The sequence below is a fragment of the Meriones unguiculatus genome, chromosome X (assembly GCF_030254825.1).
Source record: "Meriones unguiculatus strain TT.TT164.6M chromosome X, Bangor_MerUng_6.1, whole genome shotgun sequence".
Classification (NCBI taxonomy): Eukaryota; Metazoa; Chordata; class Mammalia; order Rodentia; family Muridae; genus Meriones; species Meriones unguiculatus.
The window spans coordinates 26,447,545-26,469,381 of NC_083369.1; the positions used below are offsets into that span (position 1 = coordinate 26,447,545).

Below are 21,837 nucleotides of genomic sequence, written 5' to 3' on the forward strand. Positions count from 1 at the left end.
AAGGCAAGGTAAATCCTGATCTATATAGTAAGTTCCAGGCCAGCCAGGGCTATATCTTGGACCCTGTCTCAAAAAAGAAAACAACAAACCTCAGTTGTAATAGTCTCCTTTTAAAAAATTGCCAAGTTTGTTTGCTTGTTGGACATGTTGTTAATCAAGAAATGAAAATCCCAAACCATTTGATTTTGCCAATAAAGATGCAAGAGCCAGATGCTGGGGTAAAAACTTCCTAGTTGAGAGAGGCAGAACTTCCTACTCTATTCATGTCCCAGAGGAAAAAGCCCAAGGCCAACTGCTTGCTGGCTCAGGCCAGGAGGAGAAAGCTGAAAGTCTAAAAGCCACAACAAAAGACCTCCTTCTTCTCCATGCTGTCTTAAATACCCTTCAACTCATTGCCCCCCTTTCTACTTAATCCCTGCCAGCTGGTTTATTCCACCTCCTCTTGAGCTAGGGTTAACTTTATTAAATCCTGTTTGTGTGTGCTAAAAGTTGAACCTAGAACCAGAAAAGTACTCTACTACCAAACTGTATCCCCAGTTGTCTCTGATTTTTTTAATAATGATTTTGCTGTGTGTGGTGATGGATATCTTTAATCCCAGCACTGGGAAGGCAGAGGCAGGAGGATCTTTGTGTGTTGGAGGCCAGCCTTGTCTACATAGCAAATTTCAGGATAGCCAAGACTGCTTAGAGAGACCCTGTCTGAAAAAATAAAATAGAAGATTTTTATTCATGTTGTGATATCTGTGTGAGAGACAGAGAGAGAGAGAGAATTAATATGGGTGGCCTCAGGGCCAAAAGAGGACATTGGATCTCTTGGAACAGTTGTCTGTGAGCCACCTAATATGGGTGATTAGATCAGAACTCAGGTCGTCTTCAAGAGCAAAAAGCATTCTTAACTGCTGAGCCATCTCCAGCCCATGGATCTTGGATATATGATACAAGGTCTCTAAGGTTTACATGCCAGCCTGGAATTTAACTGTAGTCCAGGGTAGCCTTGAGTTCATACCCTCCCTTCCCAGCACTGAGATGCAGGCATACATACAGTATCATGCCTGGCTCCATTTCACATATTTAGAGAACAGATGGTGTATACTCAGACGTTTTACTTGAGAAGGACTTGTTTTTTCTGGGGTATTTTAATTGTATGAATGTTTTGGTCTCATGTCTTTCTCTGCACCACGTGCATGTCTGACACCCATTGTGGTCAGAGAGTGTTTTGGATCCTCTAGAACTGGAGTTACAGATGGTTGTGAACCACCATGTGAGTCTTGGAAAATGCACAGGAATCCTCTGCCAGAACATCTGTTTTTTTCCCACTGAAGCCCTCTCTTCAGCTCCTGAAAAAGACTTTATTATTCATATAATGTCATGTAATAATTATAGTAGATATGGCTAGAAAGCTTCACATGAATATATGATATACTTTTTGTGTTGCTGTAGATTAGCCCTGGGCCTTGTGCATGGTAGGTAAGCTGTCCCACTAAGCTATATCTCTGGTCCCCTCCCTCCAATGTGGTATACTTTTTTCTTTATGTTATGGTAATCAGGAGATATACTCAAGGATCCCATCTTTGAAAGCTTTCATTATTGGGCTGGGGATATATTTCATAGAGCTTTTCTAGACTTCAGGAAGACCTGGGATCAGTACCCATAACTGCCTAAGCTTCATATGATGACACATGCCTCTAATACCAGTACTCAGGAGGAAAAGACAGTCACATCTCTGTGAATTCCAAGGCCAGCCTGGGCTACATAGGGAGACCCTGTCTCAAAACAATAAATGAAAGATTAAAAGAGGAGCTGCTACTCAGTTCCAGGACATCCATTGGTGTCCTGGAAGATGCTGACCCTTTGACCCTTTCTTTTTCCAACTCTTAATTGTTTTTTGTTTTTTGTTTTTTTTTAGACATGGTCTCACCATGTAGCTTTGGGTGGTCTGGAATATACTATATATCTTCCTGCCACTGCCTCCTGAGTGCTGAGATTAAAAGTATGTGCCACAATGCCTGGCCATTAACCCATCTTTTAATTTTTAAGAACCATATAACCATTGGGTTCTTACCTGAAATCATGTAGTAAATGTTGTACATTAATTAGTTTTTTAAAGTTTTCATGGAGATAGAAAAGTGCACATAGCAGCTGGAGACGTAGTTGTTAGTTGATAGAGGTTTTGCCTAGCATGCATAAAACTCTGGGTTCAATCTCCAGGAAAACAAAATTGGGCATGGTGGTGCACGCCTGTGGTTTTAACATTAACTACATGTTCATTTATCTTAAAGAAATATTTATTCATTCATTCATTCATTCATTCATTCATTCATTAATGTGACAGTGTATCGCTGTGTAGCCCTGACTGGCATGGAAGTATGCAAGCCATGCTGGCCTTGAATATACATAGATCCACCTGCCTCTACCTCTAGAGTACTGGAATTAAAAGAAATGTGCCAACATGCCTTGTTTAAGGGATTATTATTATTTTAGATATGTTACAGTCTGTCTTAAAAAGTAGTTCTTATTTTTCACGTAGTCTTTATACTTTAGAATAGTTCTAGGTCCACGGCAAAATTGATGCAAGCAAGAAGTTCCAGTACAGTATTCTGTTGTCAGCATCCTTACTTCAAAGTGGTACATTAGTTGCATTAATAGATGAGCCTCCATTCCCAACTCCATCTCACCCTGCAACTATAGTTCACATAAGTTTTCTTGTTTGTTTATTTGAGGGAGGGTCTCTTTATGTATCCCAGGGAAGCTTAGAGCTTATTGTGTAAAGGAAGATAGAGTGGTGCATGCCGACAGTCCCAGCACTCGTGAGGTGGAGACCAAGGGGATCATGAGCTTGAAGCCAGCCCAGAGCACACAATGAGATCTTGAATCCAAAATAATTAGAGAAGAGACCGGAAAGTGGAAATATAAATGAAACAAGATTAGTCCTGTGTTGATAGTTGTCAAAGCTGGTTAACTGGGGGTACACAATAGTCTGATTTTATGTTTTTTTAAAGTTTTTCCACTTACAACTAGGTATGGTGGCAGAGACAGTGAGATCTCTGTGAGTTTGAAGCCAGCCAGGTCTACATAATGAGTTCCAGGACAGCTAGAGCCACATAGTAAAACCTTGCCCCCAAAACCAAAAACAAAGCCAGGCATGTTGGCACACCCTGGTAATCCCATCACTCTGGGAGGGAAAGGCAGCTGTATCTCTCTGAGTTGGAGGCCAGCCTGGTCTACAAAGTGATTCCGGGATATCCAGGGTTACAAAAAGAAACCCTGTCTGAAAAAGCCAAACAAAAGCAAAACGGAAAGAATGAAGGAAGGAAGGAAAAGGAAGGGAGGGAGGGAGGGAGGGAGGGAGGAAGGAAGGAAGGAAGGAAGGAAGGAAGGAAGGAAGGAGAAGAGACAAAGAAAAAAACCCAAAAATCAAATGACAATTTTTATTTTGAAAATCAAGCAGAATTTTAATTTCAAGATTAAACATAGGTTTCCTGAATTACAAATATCCATATACTATTGGGTGACAAGTTCTACAATTCTTGTATTTAAATTGCAGTGTATAAAGGCGGAGAGATATCTCAATGATTAAGAACACTGTCCACGCTTACAGAGAACCTAGGTTGACTTTCCAGCACATACTGTAACTCAGTTCAACAGCCTTTTCTGGCCTCTTAGGACACCAGGCATGCATATGGTGTGCAGAAATACACATGGACAAGACACCCACATACACAACATAGAAATAAACATTAGCGGCCAGGTGCAGTGGCACATGCATGTAATCCCAGCACTCAGGGAGGCAGAGGCAGGTAGATCTTTTTGGGTTCAAGGTCAGCGTGGTCTACAAAGTGAGTCCAGGACAGCCAAGGCTAGGCAGAGAAACCCTGTCTTAAAGAAGCAAAAAGCAAACAAACAAAAAATTTAGCCAGGTGGTAGTTTTATAAAAGGCAGAGGCGGGCAGATCTCTGTGATTTCAATGCCAATCTGGTCTACATAGATCCAGGAGAGCCAGGGCTACACAGAGAAACCCTGTCTCAAAAATAAAGAAATCAACCTTAATAATTATTTTAATAAATAATAAATGTTTTAAATCAGAATGTTAGAGAAATGTAAAATTCTTGAATTTACAAAGGTAATGGCATTCTACTTGTTTCATAGGGCCTGAGAGTCAATATACAAAGACTGCTCAGGAGATTGTGAACGTTTGTTACCAGACATTAACCGAGGTAGGTGATAGAGAAGATCCAGCTTCCTGAAACCTTTCTGTTGTGTCCTTGAGTTTGAAGTTTTCCCTGACTACCCTGTTTTCTTTCAAATGTAAGATTCCACTTTCTACCCTCATTCCGTCATTTCTATCTCTGCCTTATTTAGGTTATCAGCTGTGTTCTGCTACTAGAATAGAAACACTATCAAGACAGTGATTTTTTTCTATTTATATTCTTACTCTATTTGTGTATACACCATAATTTAATAACTCAGGGTATTTTGCTGTTACCTGTATGAGCTGTATCAGTATACGTTTTTGGATTTTCTTAAGTTTATTTATTCACTTTGCATTTCAACCACAACCCCTCCTCTTTCTCTTCCCAACACTCTCCACTGTCTTACCCCTATCTTTCTTCCCCTTTTCAGGAAAGGGGAACCCCCACCCTGAATTCAGTCCACCCTAGTACTTCAAGTCTCATCAGGGCTAAGTGCATTCTCTCCCCTGAGGCTAGGCAAGGCACCCCTCTAGGGGGAAGTGATCCAATAGCAGGCAACAGAGTCCATGTCAGAAATAGTACAGGCTCCACTTGCTAGGGGACCCCCATGATGATCAAGCTGCCCATCAGTTACTTATCTGTAGGGGGCCTATGTTCAGACCATGCATGCTCTTTGGTTGGTTCTTCAGTCTCTGTAAGTCCCTGTGGGCCTGGGTTAGTTGACTCTGTCTTGTGGAGTTCTTATCCCCTCTGGGTCCTTCTAGCCTTACACCCACACTTCCACAAGGCTCCCCGAGCTCTGCCCCATTTTTGGCTGTGAATCTGTTTGTTTCTATCCATTGCTAGGTGGATCTTCTCAGAGGATAGTTATGTTAGTCTACTCTCTGCAAGCATAACAGAGTGTCATTAATAGTGTCAGTGTTTGGCCCTCACCTGTGGGGTAGGTCTCAGGTTGGGCTAGTCATTGGTTGGACATTGCCTGTCTCTGCTCCCTCTTTATCCTTATACATCTTGTAGACAGGATAAATACTGGGTTGAAGATTTTGTGGGTTGTTTGGTGTTCCCCTGCCTGACTAGAATGTGGCCCCTTCAGTCTCCATGACCCTCACTACTAGGAGTCTCAGCTAGAGTCACCCCCATATCCTCCCAGGAGCCCGCCCTGTCGCAGGTCTCCAACTTGTCTCACACATGGCCCACCCTGGGTTTCCCTTCTGTCTCCCAGCCCTGTCACCTCCCGCCCCTGCTCTTCCCTCATCTGATCCCTACTCTCTATACCCTCCCCACACCATCTCCCACCCAGTTCCCCATTCATCCACTTCCACTGTCTATTCTACTTCCCCTTAGTGAGATTAAAGTAACCTCCTCTGTGCCCTCCTTGTTACTTTTTTGGGTCTGTGGATTGTAGTATAGTTATCCTGTACTATATGCCTAAAATCTGCTTATAAGTGAGTACATACCATGTGTAAGATAGTGGTTATTTAAAAATTTATCAATTCATATACTTTCTGAATAAGTTTGCTCAGTATTCATACACACCAGAAGAGAGAATCAGATGCCATTACTAATGGTTGTAGGCCACCATATGGTTGCTGGGAATTGAACTCAGGGCCTCTAGAAGAACAGACAGTGCTCTTAACCATTGAGCCATCTTTCCAGCCTGAAGATAGGTTTTTGAGTGTGTTTTGTTTATTTTTGTATGCCCAGTACCACCTGAATGTTGAATGAAATCATTAATTTTGTTTCTCAGTATGATGAACATTTGACTCAACTTGAGAAAGATATTTGTACAGCTAAAGAAGCAGCTTTGGAGGAAGCAGAATTAGAAAGCCTGGACCCAATGACTCCAGGACCTTATACACCGCAGGTAAGCCAAAGGATTAGGTATTTCTTACAATTTTCTTATGGTTTGGGAAATTTGGAACAGGATAACAGATACGTTTACTATGATACCATTCTTCTCTGTCCTTTCTCTTCATATGCCTTTTGTGTGCTTTACTGTCTTCTCAAAGGCTAAGTTAAGTAAGGCTGGAGGTCCTCGTGGCCTTGTTGAATCCAGAAGAGGCAACTATGGGATGAATGAGTTTGGTGGTTGTTTATACTCTGTGAGAACACCAGATTCCTGACTGCTATAGCCAGAGGCATCCTCTAGGTCTCCAGTTGTTTTGTTGGTAAATTTTGGGGTTCTAGGACATCCCTAGAATGTAGGCTGCTCAGCTACAGATGGGGCCATATTGTTCTTGTGCCTTCTAGATAGCTGATTGCCCATTACTTTAGAAGTCTGTCAGCATAGCTCTCATCACTCCATTTCCAGAATTAATTCACTTTCATACTAAATGAAGATTGTTTTAAGTTTATTTGTTAGAAGACTAGAAAGCAGGCTGAATAAGAAACTTTTAGTTTTTTCTGGTCTGACTGATATTTTTTCCTCTATATAACAGTCTTAGAAATTGGCATATTTGAAGAACAGACTTTAAATGGAATATTAACAGGTCCTTGGTTTCTATATTGGAGACACTGTGATGGAGTGCAAAGGACATGAGATTTGATGTAAAACGGGTCTGGGTGTGAGTCTTACCTCTGTTACTGTCTAGTTTTGTGATCTTGGGAAATTAACATTTCTATTCCCAAATCTGTAAGATGTTCTTTCCAACCTTAAATGGGTTAATTTGCATGGCACACAACAGGCATCCAGGAAATATTTGTTTCCTTCTTCGTATGAAGGATGTTTTTGTAAAGTTTCCAGAGGCTCTTTCAAATTTAACTGAATACTTAATGTAGAATGTTTCTATTTCTGATAGGATTATTTTTCATTCTACCCAGGTTTCACTCTGAACTTCAGTGCAGCATACTTGTTCTCTGTTGGATTTTTGCTGTCTCTGTGTCTCATTCATACACTTTCCCTATTTATCTTTTCTCTCTCTTTCATCCTAAAACATAGGTTACTGAGGGTAACCAGGTAAAAAGAACCCTCAGATACTTCTTCAAGGCCCAGAACAAGGAAGGCTCTTGGAGTTGTATGGGCAGATTGGGTCAAGGGGGCTTGGGTGAGTGATGGTACCCAGGAAGGCCTTGTTTGCTAATAGACTTACAGTTTGCACAAGGTACTTTCTGGTAAGTTAGAGCTTGGGTACTAGCCATCTTTCTCCAGTAGAATATAACCACCAAGTGGTATGTGCTTTTCTCAGTTCTTGGATAGTCATATACTCAGACCATTGGTAGATCAAACTTTGTCCTTCCTGAGCAATAGCTGCTTTTGGTGTAGTTAGTGAGGTTCCTATGGAGAGTATGGTATGGATAGCACTGCTTCATTCTTTTCAGTTCACACTCGCATCATTCCCTTCACCTATGTGTATAAACTTTAAGATAGCCCAACTCATTGCCTGTTAACTCAAGGAAGATAGATTCCCCATGTGTGACCACCCTTACTCATTACTATGTAAAATCGAAACATTATTAGAAAGTTTCTATGTAAGATTATTCTGTCAAGCCAGGTGTGGTGGTTCATGCCAATGATCCCAGCACCCTGGAAAGAAGGCAGAGGCAGGCCGATCTCTGTGAATTCAAGACTAGCCTCTACAAAGTAAGTCCTGGACAGCCAAAGCTACACAGAGAAACCCTGTCTCAAAAACCTAAAAAAAAAAAAAAAATCTGTCATAATACAGTTTTGAATTTATAGAAGCAAAGCAGTAATCATGTTACTTTTCAACTTCCAAATGGTGTTTGTCAGTATTTGTATCTGGGTATTTCTACTGTACGTGCATTTAGCTCAATACTTTGGAGTTATTCATTTTACAGTTTCCCACAATCCTCTTCTCATACTACATTTTAAATTTCGCAGGAAGTTTATTTGCATGCTAATGTTTTGGAATCTGTGTTGCCTTTATTCTGGAAACTCTGGTTTTCTCAGTTAATCTTGTTTTCTTGCCTGTTTACAGAGCAGCACATGTGTGGTTGTGCACTAGTTTCTTTGAGACAGTGTCTAGCTGTGTGGTCCAAACTGGCCTCAAGTTTGTGATCTCCCTGATTGAACTTTTCTGATGCTGTGACTATAGGCTGTACCACTGTTCTGTGCCCATGAGCAAGTTTTTTTTTAATATTTATCAAAGTGTAACTATGGTTGAGGACTATTAGAAAATGGGGCTGGAGAGATGGTTCAGCCATTTCAGAGTGCTTGCTACTCTTTCAGAAAACCTGACTTTGGCTTCCAGCAACCATTTTCAGTGGTTTCCTGTTTTATCTCCACATCCAGAGACTCTGACACCTTCTTCTGGCCTCTACACATACTGCACTCACATGAGCAAACCCATACTCAGACATTCACATATACACATAATTTTTAAGGCAAGATTTCTCTGTGTAGACTTGGCTGTCCTAGAACTAACTGTGTATGCCAGGCGGCTTTTAAACTCAGGGATCCTCCTGCCTCTGCCTCCCAAGTGCTGGGATTAAAGGCACACACTACCTTGGTCCAGCCACATAAGGTTTTTCTAAGATTCATTTATTTATTATTTCTACAATATTCTGCCTGCGTGTGCCTGCAGGCCAGAAGAAGGCACCAGATCTCCTCACAGAGATTGAGAGGTTGAGAGCTATGGTGTGGTTGCTGGGAGTTAAACTCAGAACCTTTAGAAAAACACCCAGTGCTCTTAACCTCTGTGCCATCTCTCTAGTCCCATCCAGCCACATAGTTTATCAAAATGAATAAATAAAATTATTTTTAAAAGAAAATTGGAAGATACAAATAAGAGGTGTGCTTCTTCTTCTCAATTCCATCTTACATAACATCAACCACTGAATATTTTGAATTTTTTCATATCTATGGTATATGTGTTTATCTCTGTAAATATACTTTAAAGTAAAATTGATGAATATTTTCTTATTCTTTTGACTTCATGAATGTTTTCTCTAGTCCCTCTTTTTATTGACTAAAATCCATTTGCTAAATCTCTGCTCTTTTCAGGGATGATAAGAAGGAAGCTCTCATTTATTGAGTACCAGGTGTTGAGTACACATAGCTCTTAATTCTCACTGCAGCCATGTGAGGTAGATATTATATCCATGTCTCACAGTTCAGGAAAACAGGGTGGTTAATTATGGCAGAGCCAAGACTCAGTACAGGGCTGTTTACTCCAAAGCCCATGATTTTCTTTCCTATATCATTTTGCTCTGAAGCATTATCCACAAGTCATGAACTGTCAAACCATTCCATGCTCTTGTTGAAATTTAAATTCCTTTATCCAGTTTCCTAACATGTCTCTAAGTCACTAAAGCTATAACTAATATGAATCCCTGAGGTTAAAAAAAGCAAGGCAAGGCTTAGAAGAAGAAAGTAGGTTACTGAGCAGTGGGGCTGTTACTTCATAAACTTGTCCCTAAGCTTTATTCATTTCTGCTTAATTTTTGAACATAATAGCTAGATGCCAGTCCGCTAGAGTATATTATTCATAGGAGTCTAAAGAATTGTCTACAGAGTTGTACCAGACTGTGTTTCCTCTTTTACTGGGTTGTCTTGCATGTCCCTTTTCTTCAGTGAATGTTATAAAGGAGAATTCTTTGCATTTCTTCTAGCCATTTCCTTGGTAGAAGCTAAGTTGTATCTTTTATGTCACAGCCTCCTGACTTGTATGATAACAGCACATCTCTCAGTGTTTCTCAAGATGCTTCTGTTTATCAAGATGAGAGCAACATGTCTGTCTTGGATATTCCCAGTGCAATTTCAGAAAAGCAGCTAACGCAGGTAGGATGTTACTTTTCTTTGCAAGATAGGTGGTTTGCCTGGTGGGTGAATGTGGAGGGCTGGGCGGATAACGTGCATACAGGAAGGATAGCTGGATCCTTTGGCCCTGCAAACAAGGCTTTGAAATGTGGCTTAAGCACAACAGACCTTCAGGGAAAGTGTTTAAGGCATCAGAGCAGCCTAATAGGTGACTGACTAGAAAGGCCAGCTGCATTCAGACACAGGGTTCACAACCACTGGTGTCCTGTTTTGTGTCTCTTATAAGTTATAAACCAAATTAAAATATGTATGCTTTTTAACTGTACTTTTCCAGAGCTATCAAAGCATCATTCTCATCTAAAACTGTACCTTCTCTAAAGAGTGTATGAAAAACTTTCCTGTTCTTTGGTTTGTCTTGCCCTGTCTGTTATTTCCACGGAATGACTGGGGAAAATGCACATGCCTTGGGCTGTGTAAACAATCTCCTCTAGCAGTGGAGGTGGCATGGATATCATGGCAGTACATCTGTACTGTGTAAAGAACCCTTGGTTAACTCCTACAGGCACATCCCTCAATGATGCGCTATTTGTGTGCCTTACTCATATTCCCCAGGGCTGGGGTAGGCTGGGTGAGGAAGACTCTGGTGGAGATATGAAGGGTATGAGAAGGGGGATGGGAAACCTAAGACTCCAGCCCCAGTGAGTATGCTTACAGAAAGCTTATGGTTACATTATACATTTATATGATAGGAGCCCAAGTCGTGCAGGGCAGGCCAAATTCCTAGGTGATATCATAGTCTCTCCATAATGAGTCTCAGTCTGACTTTAATCCTTGAAATGAGCTAGACAAATCCATTCAATTCATTATTTAACTTCTTGTGAGGCAGTAAATGGGATGTGAGGGAAAGAAAGTATGTTGGTCTCTTAGTGATTGGACTGCCACCTGGACTTGTTTAGGAAGGGGAAGACAGAGATGGTGATCTTGCAGATGAAGAGGAAGGAACTGTACAGCAGCCCCAGGCCAGTGTGCTCTATGAGGATTTGCTCATGTCTGAAGGAGAAGATGATGAGGAAGGTGCTGGGAGTGATGAAGAAGAAGATAACCCTTTCTTTGGTGAGTCTTGCTCCCTTACTTCTGTTTTTATATAGCTTAGTGTTGCACCTCAAGACTGAATAGGAAACTCTTTGCTACTTAACTATGTGCTATTATGAAAAAGCTATCTCTTTTATTAGAGTCCTACTAGTAGACCTGAGAGTACTGAACACACATTCATTGGGTGATCATGTCCATTAACTGTAGGGGAAGTGAAGATGAACAGGCACAGGAGGTAACAATGGCAAAGTCAGTACCCATGTCACAGCTTTGACAGGTTGTGTTTGGGAACAGGAAAGGAAAAGGAAGCAAAATAATAGAAACGGTAAAAGTGTTGGAGATGATAGAAAACAGGTAGAGTAGACTAATATAGAGGAAAAAAGTTACTTGACTTCAGTTTCTGTAGCTCTTGCCACTATTGACCTTTGGTAATTAAAAGAGATACCTGAGAGGTGAGGACTATAGACTCAAAGACTGTACAGAAAAAAAAAAATCCTATTTCTTTACCTCTTGTTTTGTTTTTGTTATTTGAGCATACTTTCTTATACATGCTAGGCAAACACTGTGGCCCCGAGCCATGCCCCTAGTCCATCAAGCTTATGTCTTAATGAACCACAGTCTTTCTTCTTTTTTTTACAGCTATTCAGCTCAGTGAAAGTGGAAGTGACTCTGATGTGGGATCTGGCAGTATCAGACCCAAACATCCCTGTGTGCTTCAAGAGAGTACAAGGATGGGCATGGAAAATGAAGAAAACATGATGTCCTATGAGGGAGATGGTGAGGAGGCTCCCCATGGTTTGGAGGATAGCAACATCAGGTAATAGCAATATGCTATGGGGCTGTGGTGTCATTTCCTAGCTATGGTGACAGAAGACCTAGCATAAGACAGCTTTCATCTGTCAAACATTTCCTGAGCACCTCTACTTGGGCCTGGGAACACACACAGGAACAAGACATGGTCTGCCCTTAAGGAACTCTTCTACGTGGAAGAGATTGACACAAATCATTATAGATGCAAAGTCACAAGTACCTAGCCACAAATAAGTACAAAGTGTTGAGGTATTGCTAAAATGGGCATGACTCACTGTGCTTTGAGGTAATCAGGGTAAATTTCCTGTAGAAGCATTTAAACTATGCTTAAAGGATGGATAGGAATTCGCTAAGCATATACAAAGGCAGCAAGGTGGTTGAGGAATGAAGACTTTTGAAATAACAAGATACTATATTGTGGAGGACCATAAGTGACATGCCAAGGCATTTGGATTTTGTTAAGAGTCTGTAGTTTTAAGAAAAGGAAGTTGTTAGGTATGCTGGCACACTTCTGTAATCTCAGTACTTAAGAGGTGAGATAGGAGGATCCTAAATTTAAGGCTATCCAGGTTTGGTGGTACATGCCTAAGAAGAGGCAGGTGGACCTCTGAATTCAAGGCAAGCCTGGTGTGCATGGTGTAAAGTCCAGGCCAGTAAAACCCTGTGTCTCCCTCCCTCTCAGACTTGGACTATGTATTGAGGCCTTATCTAAAACAAACAAAATCTCTAGGTGTGCTGTTGCTCACGTATACACACTTTCAAGGTAGAGGTAGGAAGATAGGGATTAAAGATAATCCTCAGCTGCAGGGTGAGTTCAAAGCAGCCAAGGCTACAGACAAACAAACAAGAACAAAAAGGAATAGACAATAACATCAAATTGTATGTTAGATAACTTTTTAATTAAAATTTTAATTTTATGTTAATTACAGTTTATTCAGTTTGTATCCCAGCTGTAGCCCTCTCCTTCATTCCCTCCGAAGTCCACCCTCCCTCCCTCTTCTCTTCTTCCATGCCCCTGTCCAAGTCTACTGATAAGGGAGATCCTTTCCCCTTCCATCTGACCCTAGTTTATCATGTCTCATCAGGACTGGCTGCATTGTCCTCCTCTGTGGCCTGGTAAGGCTGTTACCCCATCATGGGGAGACGATCAAAGAGCCAGCCACTGAGTTCATATCAGAGACAGTCCCTGTTCCCCTTACTAGGAAACCTGCTTGGAGACTGAGCTGCTCTGGGCTTCATCTAAGCAGGGTTCAGAACTAACGAAGCTAGATAACTTTTAAGGGCATATGGGACAGATAACAGTAGTATTCAGTTGAATTTGGGAGTTAAGTCTGATAAATAATAGAATTTCCATGAAGAAAGAGAAAAACAGAAAGGATGGGAAAATGATGTTGGTTTCAGACACGTTGGATTTACTGCACATGCAATCCATCTTGCCAGCAAGTGGATAAAATCTTTTATTTATTTATCCTGAAAGTATTTATCACAAGTGAAAACACAAGTAAAATATGGGATTCCTTCCTTCCAGGACTTCCTCCTATCAGGAACTATGAAACAGGCTAATAAGCAGTGGTAGTGTTTCATGAGGGACATGACAGGCAACCATAGGGTTCCTCTGGGGCATGGAGGAGAGTGGGGAGGGAAGCTGATTAAAGAAGGAAACTGAGTCAAATCTGAACAGTAGTTCTTTAGGGTAAGAAGCATAAGGTATCCCAGAGGCTCAGAATGGCATTGTGACAACCCAGAGGTATAAGACAGTTTATAACTACTTATTTATTTACTTTACATACCCCTTCATGTCCCCCACCTCCCCTCTACCCCAATCCGCTGTTTCTCTTGAGAAAAAGGAGGCTGTCCAGGGATATCAACCAGCTCTGGCTTAGGAAGTTACAGTAAAACTAGGCACATCCTTTCCTATTGAGGCTAGATGAGGCAGCCCAGTAGAGGGGGGAAAGGATCCCAGAAGCAGGCAACAGAGTCAAGACAGCCTCCGCTCCTGCTGTTAGGAGTCCCAAGCTACACAACTCTTACATGTGCGAAAGGCCTAGGTCAGTTCCATGTAAGCTTCCTGGCTGATGGTTCAGACTCTGTGAGCCCCTATGGGACACATTTAAAGAATACAAGTAGACTAGAGCTTTTGATTGATCCATGTGGTGAAATGACTCGAAAAAGTAATTAAGAATTTTTTAAAAGTAGTTAAGAACCAAATTGTGAAGGGCCCAAATGTTGTAGGAAGACATTGAGTGAGAAGAATGTTTGATCTGCTCTGTGTTTTTGAAAGATTGCTCTATGTGCCCTAAAACACAAAGAATAAAAGATGTGAGCTAATGAACACACACACACACACACACACACAAAATGTGAGCTAGCCAGGTGCGGTGGTGCACACCTTTAATCCCAGCACTTGAGAGGCAGAGGCAGTGGGATCTCCTTGAGTGTGAGGGAGGCCAGACTGGTCTATGAAGTCAGTCCAGGACAGCCAGGGCTACACAGAGAAACCCTGTCTCAAAAAAACAAAAAAAAAAGAAAAAAGAGTGATTGTGAGCTAAGAAATTCATGAATTCAAATGACTGTATTTTATAGCATTTCTAATAATCAAGTAAGTATGGTAAACAATGTATAATCAAAATAAGTATGGTAAACTTACCTGTCAAGTTGTTGACCATTTTTAGAAAGAGTATGAGGGGAAAAGACATTTCCAAGTGACTGGTAATATTTAAATAGTTAGGATGAATGAGAAATAGAACAGTTTTATCACTATAAATAAAAGCTTTCAATGTGTACCCCCTTTGGTTGTAAAATACCATATTTAGGAAATTATCCTATGTGAACACTTTTATTAAGATGTTTGTATATCCAGACATGATGGTACACACCCTTTAATCCCAGCCCTCCAGGAGGGTGATCACTGTGAGATCTGGGGTAACCTGGTCTACAAAGCCTGTTCCAGGATTGCCAGAACTACACAGTGAGATTCTGTCTCAACCAAACGTAAAAGATGTACAAAGATTATATCACAGCTCATTGTTTCTTCCATTTAAAAAAATATTAATTTGCTATTTATCTACAGTGTTCTGGCTACTACACGTATGCCTGCAACACCAGAAGAGGGCACCAGATCTCATTGTAGATGGTTATAAGCTACCATGTGGTTGCTGGGAATTGAACTCAGGACCTCTGGAAGAGAAGCCTATGCTTCTAACCTCTGAGTCATCTCTGCAGCCCTAGCTCATTGTTTCCAATGGTGTAAGAAATCAGAAACAGCTAAACATATTACTGAGAGACTATTAAATACGTCATGTTATAGCCATATATCAGAAGAGCATGCAGCTGTTAAGTCTTGCAGCACACTAATCAGTGTACTTAGGAGGATGAGACAGGGGAATCACAAATTAGAGGCTAGACTGAACTGAATAGTGAGAATATGTCACAAAAAAAATAAATAAATAAAACCACCCAGAGAATAATGCTGTAGACTGTATTGACACAGAAGGGTGTTTATTATAGCCAATTTCCAAAGAATAAACATCTTACTTTTATTTTTTAAAGTTTGTTCAATTAATTATTTGTGTATTTCAAGACCGTTTTTTCTGCGTAACCCTGGCTTTCCTGGAACTTGTTATGTAGACCTGACTAGTCTCATACTTGGAGATTCACCTGTCCTTACTCCCGAGGGCTGGGATTAAAAGCATGTGGCCACTACTCCTGACAAGCATTTTATTTCTATATATACAATATTTAAGTATCTAAAATGCATAGAAGAAATAAACCATATAAAAGAATATTATTTCTGCATGGTAGAGATGCTATTCCCCCTTTTTTCTGGTGTATGTTGTAACTTTTAAACAGTGAATGCTTTGGTGACTTTTTTCAGAAATGAAATTAGAATAAACAGAATACAGAACACTCTCACAGAAGTGTGAAAAATTAACTGAAGGAGCTCGATAGTAGGGCTATGAAAACTTCAGTAATGCAGGCCAGGCAAGTTAACACAGGACCAAGCTATGGCAGACAGCAGGGATAGAAAAGAGATAATAGAGTCAAGTATGTTAGAGAGATTATTCAGGACTGCTGACCAATTTTGGATACATAAGATGAGCGAAACCAAGTACCAGGGAAACATTGGGGCTTGATAGCATTTGTGGTCATGTAGCAGGTGTTGGTCAATGTCGGGAAGTTTATTTCCAGTTCTCATGTATATAAATCGACACATTGGTGTTTTTGAATGGGATGAGTTTTGCTTTAAGGCATATGAAATCAGTCAACCTATTATTTTAGTGTCCATGGGGAGGGGTTAAAATGGGCTGATTCCTTGACAGTGCAAAGCATGCAAATGATCAGTTGGGGGTTGATGCCCAAGCTTGAGATGTTGTTTCTCTTCTCAGCTATGGGAGCTATGAGGAGCCTGATCCCAAGTCGAACACCCAGGATACAAGCTTCAGCAGCATCGGTGGGTATGAGGTATCAGAGGAGGAAGAAGATGAGGAAGAGCAACGTTCTGGGCCCAGCGTCCTAAGTCAGGTTCACCTGTCAGAGGACGAGGAGGACAGCGAGGATTTCCACTCCATTGCTGGAGACAGTGACTTGGACTCTGATGAATGAGGCTTCCTTTAAGCCTCTTCAGTCAGCCCAGGTCAATTACCTTTCCCCCAGCTTGTTTATGTGTGTAGGGGCTAATAATGACATTACAAGATTCACATCTTAACTTCAGTAATGAATAAAATAGTAATCATTTCTCCAAATTCTGGAGCAGCAAGTACTTTCTCCTAACCACTACCAAGAAGAGAGAGAAGACTCACTCTTCCCCCCTTACACTCCTTTAATGACATTTATTTCTCCTGGTTAAAATCATGGCACCACTTCACTTTCTAATTTGCAGGATGGAATAGATGAAAACTTCTCTTCTAGGATAGAGAATTAGATACTAATAGGCTGGCTGTGTGCCACATTTAAAATACAACCATATTGGACAGACTGCTTATTCATGTATGACTTACTTGGATATACAATGCCTTGTTCCTAAATGGATTACAGGCGCATGGCTATAAATCCCTGAAACAACCTATGTATTCCAAAAGATAGGTGGCCATGTGACTGTGCTCTCCCCACCCTAGGAAAAATTAGGAAGATGGTAAGTACCTTAGGGCAAAGACTGTGTTTTGTCTCTTTTTATGCTTAGGATAATGTTCAGTGCAAAGTAGCTACCCAGTAAATGTTCTTAAAATTATGGAATCCCACTGGGCTGTGGGGTCACAAGCCTTTGATCCCAGCATGTGGGAGGCAGAGGCAGGTGAATGTCTTTGAGTTCGAGGCCAGCCTGGTTTACTTTATAAAGAAAAAATTAAGAGATCATGTGTGGAAAAGCAGAGAGGTCCTCCAGAAGCCCCCTGAAAAGTTGGTTGCTGAGAATCTATTGGTAGGAATGTACCAGCTCAAAAAGTCCAGCAGGGTGTTAACATGAAGGAGAAAGTTCACAGTCTAGGTATGACAGAATGTGTTCCTTGTTTGTTTGTGCCAGCTTTGTTTCAGAAAGGATGCTGGAGTGACTAGACATGACACCAAAATCCAGACAGGAAGCATATCTTCAACAGCTTTGCATTTGAGCCAGGCATCGTAGTGCACACCTTTAGTCCCAGCACTCAAGAGGCAGAGGCAGGCTGATCTCTGAGGGCAAGGCCAGCCTGGTCTACAGAGTGAGTTCCAGGACAGTCAGGGCTGTTAAACAGAGAAAATCTGTCTCAAAAATGCCAAAAAAAGGAAAGAGAAAGAAATTTGTATTTGATACCAGGGAATGAATTTTATATTTAAGAAAATGAATGCATTATAATCTTGAGTGTATTAGAATTGTTTCAGAAATTTTCTGAATGTTGACGTAAGACAGAAATTGAGTCAAACAATATATTTGTATGTGCAAAAGAAGAGATATGGAAGAATATACGTGAAATTTTCACAGTGATAACTGGGGCTTGGGAATGGAGAGGCAGTGGTTCATTTGGTAGTTGAGTGTTCTACTTTTTTTTATTTCTGTATCATTTGAATTTTATAGTACATATTATTTTTGCAATAAAACTTTTAAAAATTTGATAACAGTAGTGTGGAGAGTGGTTTGGAGGGAGACCAGATGTAACTCAAGCTATGGGAAGGTGGAACCTAAAGTACAGTGGTACCTTTGAAATGGGGAGATGGTGGTGGATTTGAGACATCTTCAGAAAGATCGATAGGACTTCATTACCAATTGGCACTTGGGATGAGAAAGGAAGACTGGAAAGGGTTTCTAGAATTTTGACTTGGGAGATTACATAAGTACATGATATTCATTTTTATATTGTCCATTTTTAAAATTTATTTTATCTTTCATTAAAATATAATTGCATCATTTCTGCTCTCCATCTCCTTCCTCTAACCCTTTCCAACCCCCTTTCTCAAATTTATGGCCCTTGTATTGCACCACTTAGTTCTATAAAGCAGATTGAGACATAGCTAGATGTGGTGGCACATGCCTCTCTTTGATCCCAGGCAGATCTCTGGATTTGAGGCCAGCCTGGTATGCAGAGCAAGTTACAGGATAGCCAGGGCTACACAGAGAAACCCTGACTGTTGCAGGATATTTGATCAGACTGTGAACCCTGAGACTGTGGTATTTTCTGTAAAAACCTGTTTTTAATTGTGGTGTGGCTCAGCCTTAGCACACACCTTTAATCCAAGAGCTTTCTGCTTGAATATTGTTAACAGGATTAAATAGGACAATCATATGTCAAGAGGCTGAGCAAGCAACCAGTTGATGGGAAGTAAACATACGATTATTAAGAAAAAAATCCATAGAGAGGAAGGAGTCAGGAGGATGGCTAAATAGACACACAGGAAGCAGAAAGGAGGGACATTCACTTTGAAAGTGATTGTTTGAGACTGTGTAGGAGAGGGGCCATTCCTTCTAGAAGGTCAGCTGGTTGCTTTCTCTGCCTCTGAGCTAGCAGGCTTTCACCTCAGCATATGGCTCCTGAATGTTGGTAAAATAAAAAAATCGAGATTTTATTGTAACAACCCTTGACCTGAAAAACCAAAAAAAAAAAAAAAAAAAAAAAAAAAGGGTGGGAGTGGGGGAGGAAGGTTAAAAACTAATAGAGAACATGTAGTTTCTGATTACAAGGACCTTAAGATCCAGAATGGAAGATTTAGAAATACCAGTGTATTAAAAAGGGGTCCTTAGGGTTCATGAGATAGTGATTGCCTAGAAAAGACAAGGCACTGGGTTCAGTCTTGAGCACCAAATAAATAAAATGTAATGGCATATGTCCATAATACTGGATCTTGGAGGTAAAAGCAGAAAGAGCAGAAGTTCTGAGAGGAAGACAGGATGAAAGTATGCTTATGTAAGGCTAGAAGGGAAAGCTCTATAGGAAGGTTTAGAAAAAGTAAGGAATTATTTGTTGGAAATAAAAAAGGGGTTGTTAGCTATCATAGAGAAAATTCTGATGTAGCTCCTGAGAGGTCTCTTCCCCTCTGTGGACTAGGTAGGGTCATCTTTGTGACAAAAGTGGAAATGGTATGGGAGTTTGAAGTATTAAAGTAGTTAGGGAGATACTGAGGAACTAGACAGAAGATGTCCTTGGGGCCTGAAGGGATGGCTCAGCAGTGAAGAGTATGTACCGCGCTTGAATACACAAAGTATGCCTGGTATCCATCTGAAGCTTTGAGCACCCACACTCAGGGGCACACCCACATGCAGGATCTTACACACACTTAAAAACTTTTTAAAGAAAAAATGGCTTCTTTATTTTCTGTATTTATTTTTAAGAGAAAATTTTATTAAAAATAGATCCTTTTCTCAAACAACATGTCCTGCTTATATTTTCTCTCCCTCTACTCCTCCCAGTGCTTCCCTCTTCTCCTCCCATTTGGATCCACCTCCTTGTGTCTCTCATTAGAAAATAACAAGTGGTCTCAGAGGTTAAGAGTACTAGCTGCTCTTCCAAAGTCCTGAGTTCAATTCCCAGCAACCACATGGTGGCTCATAACCATCCATAATGATCTGGTGCCCTCTTACAGCATTAAGCATACATGAAGGCAGAACACTGTATACATAATAAAGAAATAAATCTTAAAACTTTATATAAAAAAGAAAACAGGCTTCTAAGAGATAACAACAAAAATGTAACAAAATATGGTATTAAAAATTCACGTGAAATTTGGACAAAGCAAATCAACAGAAGGAAAAGAGCCCCAAGTCAAGGCACAAGAATCAGAGACCCACTCATTCACACACCCAGGAGACCCATGAAAATACAAAGCTAAAAGCTATCATTATACATTATATACACAGAGGGCCTGGTGCTGACCCATGTAGGCCCTGTGCTTGCTGCTGCTTCAGTCCCTGTTCATAGGAGTGTTGCTCAGCTGATTTAGAGGGCCTTGTTCTCCTGGTGTCCGCCATCCCCTTTGGCTCTTACACTCTTTCCACCTCCTCTTGCTTGGAGTTGCCTGAGCTCTGAGGGGAGGGATTTGATGTAGACATCCCATTTAAAGTTGTGTCCTCTTCCAAGGCCTCTCCTCCTGTCCCCCACCCTACACCTCTTATGCCTCTCTCTCTTTCTCTCTGTGGATGTGGGTGTTGTAATGTCTAGCTGTGGATCTCTGTGCTCTAGGAGGAAGTTTCTCTGATGATGCTTCCCCTGAAGGAGTCTAACAATAAAACTTTTAATTAACAAAATGTCCATCAGTAGCAAAGGGGATTTAATGATGATATGTTCATTCAGTGAAAAACTGCACAGTTGTTAATAAGGAAAATACATATATTAGTGTGGAAAGATATCCTTGAAAATATGTCATATAATAGGCGAGGTTTGATTTCATTTAAGGATCAAAGGAGGATACTAGTCTATGCTCATGTACTTAGTATAAAAATCACTGAGCAATATACCCTTTGAACTGCTGACACGTCAGATTGAGATGGAATGGGCAGGGTTCACTCTTGACTATAAACCTCTCTGATTAAATTTTAATTTGTTGTGTGTGAGAGAGAGAGACAGACAGACAGACAGACAGACAGAGAGTGGATGGAAGGACAGAGTGAGGGAGGGGAACTTGTAGATACAAATTCACATGGAGGCCAGATATTGATGTCAGAAGTTTTTACCTAATGATGTTCCACTATAATTTTTCTGAGAAAAGGCACCTCACTGAACTGGAGGCTCACTGATTTGGCTAGACTAGGTAGCCAAAAAATTCAGTGATCAGCCTGTCTCTACCCTATTCTCCACCATCATTTCAGTTAAAGGCATTCCACACAGTGCCTGGCTTTGCACATGGGTCCTGGGACCAGCCAGATGGTCAGAGGGTAAAAGTGCTTGCTGACAAGCTTGAAGACCTAAATCCCACATGGTAGGAGAAAACTGCTTCTCAAAGTTATCTCTGACCTCCACATGCATAGTCTGGCATGCATGCTCATTCACACGTGAGCAAGAAAGAGAACACCAGTGAAATAAACATGGGTTATGAGGACTCAAACTAAGGCCCTCGTGATGGCAAGAGCTTTTACTGCCAGAGCTATCTCCCCAGCACTATTCTGTTTGCTTGCTTGTTTCTTTTGTTTGTTTTTTAAGATAAATCTTTACAGGGTAACCCAGGCTGGCTTCAAAATTGCTTTGTAGTCCAGCTAGTCTGTTTTGTTTTTGTTTTGTAGTTCTTGGTTTAGTTTTGCCTTTTTTTTTTTTTCTTCCTGAAAGTATTTCTCTGTGTATGTCTGGCTATCCTGGACCTTGCTCTGTAGACCAAACTAGCCTTGAACTTATATCTATCTACCTGCTTCTGGAGTGCTGGGGTTAAAGACTGTGCCTCCACACCTAGCAACAGTGTATATACGTGTGTGTGTGTGTGTGTGTGTGATGTTTGTATGTGTGAGCACACACATACCACACCTGTGTGAAGGATAGAGGACAACTTTGTGGAAGGAATTGTCTCTCCTTCCACATTGGTGTGTGTTCTGGAGAAAGAACTCAGTTTGTCCAGCTTGCTCATTAAATGGTTTAGCGA

The 21,837-nt window shown here is 40.9% G+C and overlaps 1 protein-coding gene across 2 annotated transcripts in view; it reads left to right on the top strand.

Moving 5' to 3' along the window:
- LOC110544427 (transcription initiation factor TFIID subunit 1-like) overlaps window positions 1-16,550 on the top strand; it is a 62,536-nt gene extending 45,986 nt beyond the window's left edge. For both annotated transcript variants that reach the window (XM_060375038.1, XM_060375039.1), the window contains exons 33-38: window positions 4,147-4,214; window positions 5,938-6,054; window positions 9,802-9,927; window positions 10,863-11,019; window positions 11,638-11,815; window positions 16,194-16,550. In XM_060375038.1, the coding sequence (XP_060231021.1) occupies window positions 4,147-4,214; window positions 5,938-6,054; window positions 9,802-9,927; window positions 10,863-11,019; window positions 11,638-11,815; window positions 16,194-16,410 (863 nt within the window). In that variant the 3' untranslated portion in view covers window positions 16,411-16,550. The remainder of the gene's footprint in view (window positions 1-4,146; window positions 4,215-5,937; window positions 6,055-9,801; window positions 9,928-10,862; window positions 11,020-11,637; window positions 11,816-16,193) is intronic.
- The last annotated feature ends 5,287 nt before the right edge of the window (window positions 16,551-21,837 follow it).